Genomic DNA, 4,162 nt, shown 5'->3' with positions numbered 1-4,162 from the left:
GACCCTTTCACAGGGGTCGCCTAAGACCATCGGAAAACACATATATAATTACATATTGTTTTTGTGATTAATCACTATGCTTTAATTATGTTCAATTTGTAACAATGAAAATACATCCTGCATATCAGATATTTACATTACGATTCATAACAGTAGCAAAATTACAGTTATGAAGTAGCAACGAAAATAATTTTATGGTTGGGGGTCACCACACCATGAGGAACTGTATGAAAGGGTCGCGGCATTAGGAAGGTTGAGAACCACTGCTCTAAGCTGACTTGGTGACTCACTAGCAGCCACTGCCCACCAATGGGAAAACCATGTGCTGATGCTGAACTTCCTTGCTTTCCCGAGAACTGCCTGCCCGCCATGAGGTGGCTGGAGGCCAGGGTAGGGCGGCGGGCGGCTGAGGGTCTGTCCACTGCCCCATGGCACTAACCCTCCCCTCCCTGTTGCTGAGGCAGATGGAGAAGTGCCAGGCAGTGCCGTGCTGGTGTTTGACATCGAGCTGCTGGAGCTGGTGGCCGGCCTGCCGGAGGGGTACATGTTCATATGGAACGACGAGGTGTCATCCAACCTCTTTGAAGAAATCGACAAGGACGGCAACGGAGAAGTCCTCCTGGAAGAGGTAACTGACCTTTGCAGGCAGGTGGGACCAGAGGAGCCCAGGGAGCCGTCCTGGGCCCGGGAGCCTTCCCAGCAGCGGGAGGACACCTGTGTTCATCTCTGTGCTGGTGAGACCCTCCACACACAAGCACCAAGCGCTCTCACACGCACGCTCTAATCCAGTGGTTCTCAACCTTCTGGCCCTTTAAATACAGTTCCTCATGCTGTGACCCAACCATAAAATTATTTTCGTGGCTACTTCATAACTGTAATGTTGCTACTGTTATGAATCGTCATGTAAATATCTGATATGCAGGATGGTCTTAGGCGACCCCTGTGAAAGGGTCGTTCGACCGCCAAAGGGGTCGTGACCCACAGGCTGAGAACTGCTGCTCTAATCGAAGCTCTTTGCAGAAACTGAGAGCTACAGGGACTGATTCCAGGGTCTCGGCTCTGGGTCAGGTCCAGTTCCTGGGTGCTCGCTGCGTGCCTGGCGTGCTGTTTTCCCATCTGTTACCTTGCTTGGCCCTTACGACAGTCACGGAATCATCCCTAGTTTTCAGAGGAAGCAGCTGTGCACAGAGAAGGTCGATGACTTGCCCCAGGTCACCCAGCTCCCCAGTGGTGGGAGCCAGGACCCACACCCCTGTTTGAGCATCTAGTGTTGTGCCTCCTGTAGCAGACACCCTGGTGGAGCTGGGTAGTAGAGTCCTCTGTCCGTCACAACCCTGCTGCCGTCCATCCCACCTGCTCCACGCCTGCTCGTGCAGGGACATCGCCCCAGCCTTCTCCCCTTTCTCTCACGCCGTCAGCATCTCCCCGGCGACTGGCTTGCTCACAGTAGCACTGCACCTGGTCTTGCCAGGGGACCGGTGCCTTTCCTATTGCTGAGTCCAGTGGTCGGTCCTCACTCTCTTACCTCGACACAGCTGACTCCTTCGCACGCCACCTTCTTCCCCCGCCTTCCAGAACCCCTCACCTGCTTCGTCTTCCTTCCACCTCACTGGTAGCTCCTCAGGAGTCTGTCCTCTGATCTGATCCACAAGTCGGATCATGGCCTGCTTCGACTCAGACCCCTGCAGAACCCCCTATTTCAGAGTCCTTCCACAGCCTGCTCGCTGTGGCCTCCTCTCCCCGGGCTGGTCTGTGAACACCTGGCAGGCACCCACCCACCTTCACACCCGCTCTCCTCTCTGCCCCAGAAGGCACTTGCCCTGGACAACTGGCACCTCCGCTCGCTTCCTTCAAGCCTCTGCGCAAGTCTCCCTTTGTCCCTGTGTCGGACCCTGATCCCGAATTCATACTTCAACCCCCTTGCCCACTGGGACTTCGGATCTTCCTTACTTGGCTCTACTTGTTTGTTTTTCTAGAGCATTTCCCTTTCTTACTTAATAGGGAGCTTATTTTTTATGCTCATTTTTAATTGTGCGTCTTTCCTACCAGAATATGCTGGAGTTACAGATGCAGGAAGTTTTGTTTTTGTGTTGATGTAGCTCTAGGACACAGTAGACGATACATTTTTCTTGTGTGAATGAATGAGCGTGGGCAGCAGTGTTCTCCGGAGCTGGGTGGTCAGGGGCCCGTCTTTGTGAAGAACGAAGGGCTGATTTAGGGGGAGGGGGAGCTCCAGCAGCCACGGGGTTGCCCGCCTGGAACCTAAGGGCTGCTGGAGTCACTCAGTCGGCAGTTTCTAACCCGCATCTGGAGGGGAAAACCCAGGTTGTGTAGCTCAGAGGATTTCCTGTTCTGCCAGCTCGGATGCAAACCCCATTCTGTTTGGGTCTGAGCCTGTCCCTCCCCTTTCCAGTTCTCGGAGTACATTCATGCCCAGGTGGCATCCGGCAAAGGGAAGCTCGCTCCCGGCTTTGATGCTGAGATGATTGTGAAGAATATGTTCACCAACCAGGACCGCAACGCAGACGGCAAGGTCACGGCCGAGGAGTTCAAGCTCAAAGACCAGGAGGCCAAGCACGATGAACTCTGAGCCTGAGGAGCCCCGTGTGTGACACCAAGCCCCGTGGCGGCGGAGCGTGCTGGGAGGGCGCCAGGCTCTCTCAGAAGGTGAATTGTCAGCAAGTGCAGGTGGCCACACATCAAGGCTGGGTCAATACACACGTGAGAATTTTAGGCCGAACGCCAGGGTGTTAGGCTGAATCGGTGCGAGGGGCCTTCGCACGGGCTGTGTGGGATACTGAAAAGGCGGCACTGCCAACCATGTTCTGCGGGCCTTCTGGGTAGTTTTGTTATTAAGGGAAAATAGAGTCGTATAGAAGTTATAACCATCCTGCAGGGAACAGAAGAAAAAATCCAGGATATCTGTGTAAAGAGGATTAAGACAAATTTTTTTTTAACTTGCTGGTGTTTTATAAGCGTTGTCCGGACGGGCAGGAAAAGCAAAGGGCATGCCTAGTGGGGTTCCCAGAAAGCCCCCGAAAACTTCTCAGCGGCCTGTACAGTACCTTCTGGTTGGCCCAGCCTCCACCTCCTCCTCCTCCTCCACACACACACACACACACACACACACGCTTTTCTACTTCATCACCCCATGCCCTTGTGGTCCTCCGATTGGTTGGGTAGCTTGGAGGTGAAAAATTGGGGACCACACAAAAGGCATGGAGGCCCACGGGTAGAGAACCTGACTGCGTCTGCCACGCGAGAGCACCTGCTTCGCTGTCTCAGCCCCGTCACTCTGCCCCGTTGCGCCGAGTCCTTTGATCAGATAGATGCGTGCAGGGCTGGCGGCCAAGCCAAGCTGCAGAGCACCTCCCTGTGGCCCAGGTGGCCATGTCTTCCCAGCCAATGAGCATAAACAAGGGGACAGGCTGCTCCTCTGCCTCCTGGAGAGGGAGGGCCCCGAGACCCGGGGCCTTGCTCTGCGTAACAAGGACCCTGCCCCTGGCGGCCCGTCCACGTTGTGCAGTGAACACCTTGCTGCCTTATCTCCTCTGTTCCCCACCGGTGATGGCACCGCCTCCCCTCCCCGAAGTGACCCACGCTTTTCCTTCTGAAACGGCTTTCTGTTACTAATTTAAACTGTTTTGTACTGATGTAGCTCTGAGGTAGTCCATGAAAACGCCACGCACTCGTTCAATTGAATGTTGGAAAACCCATCTTTTCGTATATAAAACGTTGAATTCTCTCACCAGGCTTTGTGGTGTTTTCTTGGAAGGCGGAGAGGACCCCGTGGGAATATACCGTGCAGTCAGAATCCCCCGGATCAGAACTCGCAGGACCTCGCTGTGTTGACTTGGGAGAGAGTTAGAGGGTGTAGGCTCAGGGTCCTGGCGGGAAACGCCCTCCTAGGGACTTCTGCAGGGAGGATAATGACAGGACTGTTCGTAGAGGTGTGCACAGGACTCTGGGACTCAGTAAGAATGTCCAGGTACCCGGGACGGCTGGTGGCAGCAACAGCAGGAGGCTGCTTCTCCCTGGGCCTGAGGGTCAAGGGGAGCGTAGACAGGGCCTGAGGCACGTCCGGAGCTGTGGCTGGGGCAGCAGCAGTTGGGGGGGGCGGGGGTTGTCCTCTGCCCTGCCACTGGCTCCCAGTCGCTGAACC

At 55.0% G+C, this 4,162-nt stretch overlaps 1 protein-coding gene across 1 annotated transcript in view; it reads left to right on the top strand.

Moving 5' to 3' along the window:
- Nucleotides 1-3,748, top strand: part of FKBP9 (FK506 binding protein 9, 63 kDa) — a 29,190-nt gene extending 25,442 nt beyond the window's left edge. The window contains exons 9-10 of the mRNA XM_014541096.1: nt 465-628; nt 2,414-3,748. Coding sequence (XP_014396582.1) covers nt 465-628; nt 2,414-2,590 — 341 coding nt within the window. The 3' untranslated portion in view covers nt 2,591-3,748. The remainder of the gene's footprint in view (nt 1-464; nt 629-2,413) is intronic.
- Nucleotides 3,749-4,162: the final 414 nt, after the last annotated feature.

The sequence above is a fragment of the Myotis brandtii genome, unplaced genomic scaffold (assembly GCF_000412655.1).
Source record: "Myotis brandtii unplaced genomic scaffold, ASM41265v1 scaffold260, whole genome shotgun sequence".
NCBI lineage: Eukaryota > Metazoa > Chordata > Mammalia > Chiroptera > Vespertilionidae > Myotis > Myotis brandtii.
Note: the sequence above shows the minus strand (reverse complement) of the source record. Positions and strands in the feature narration are given on the sequence as shown.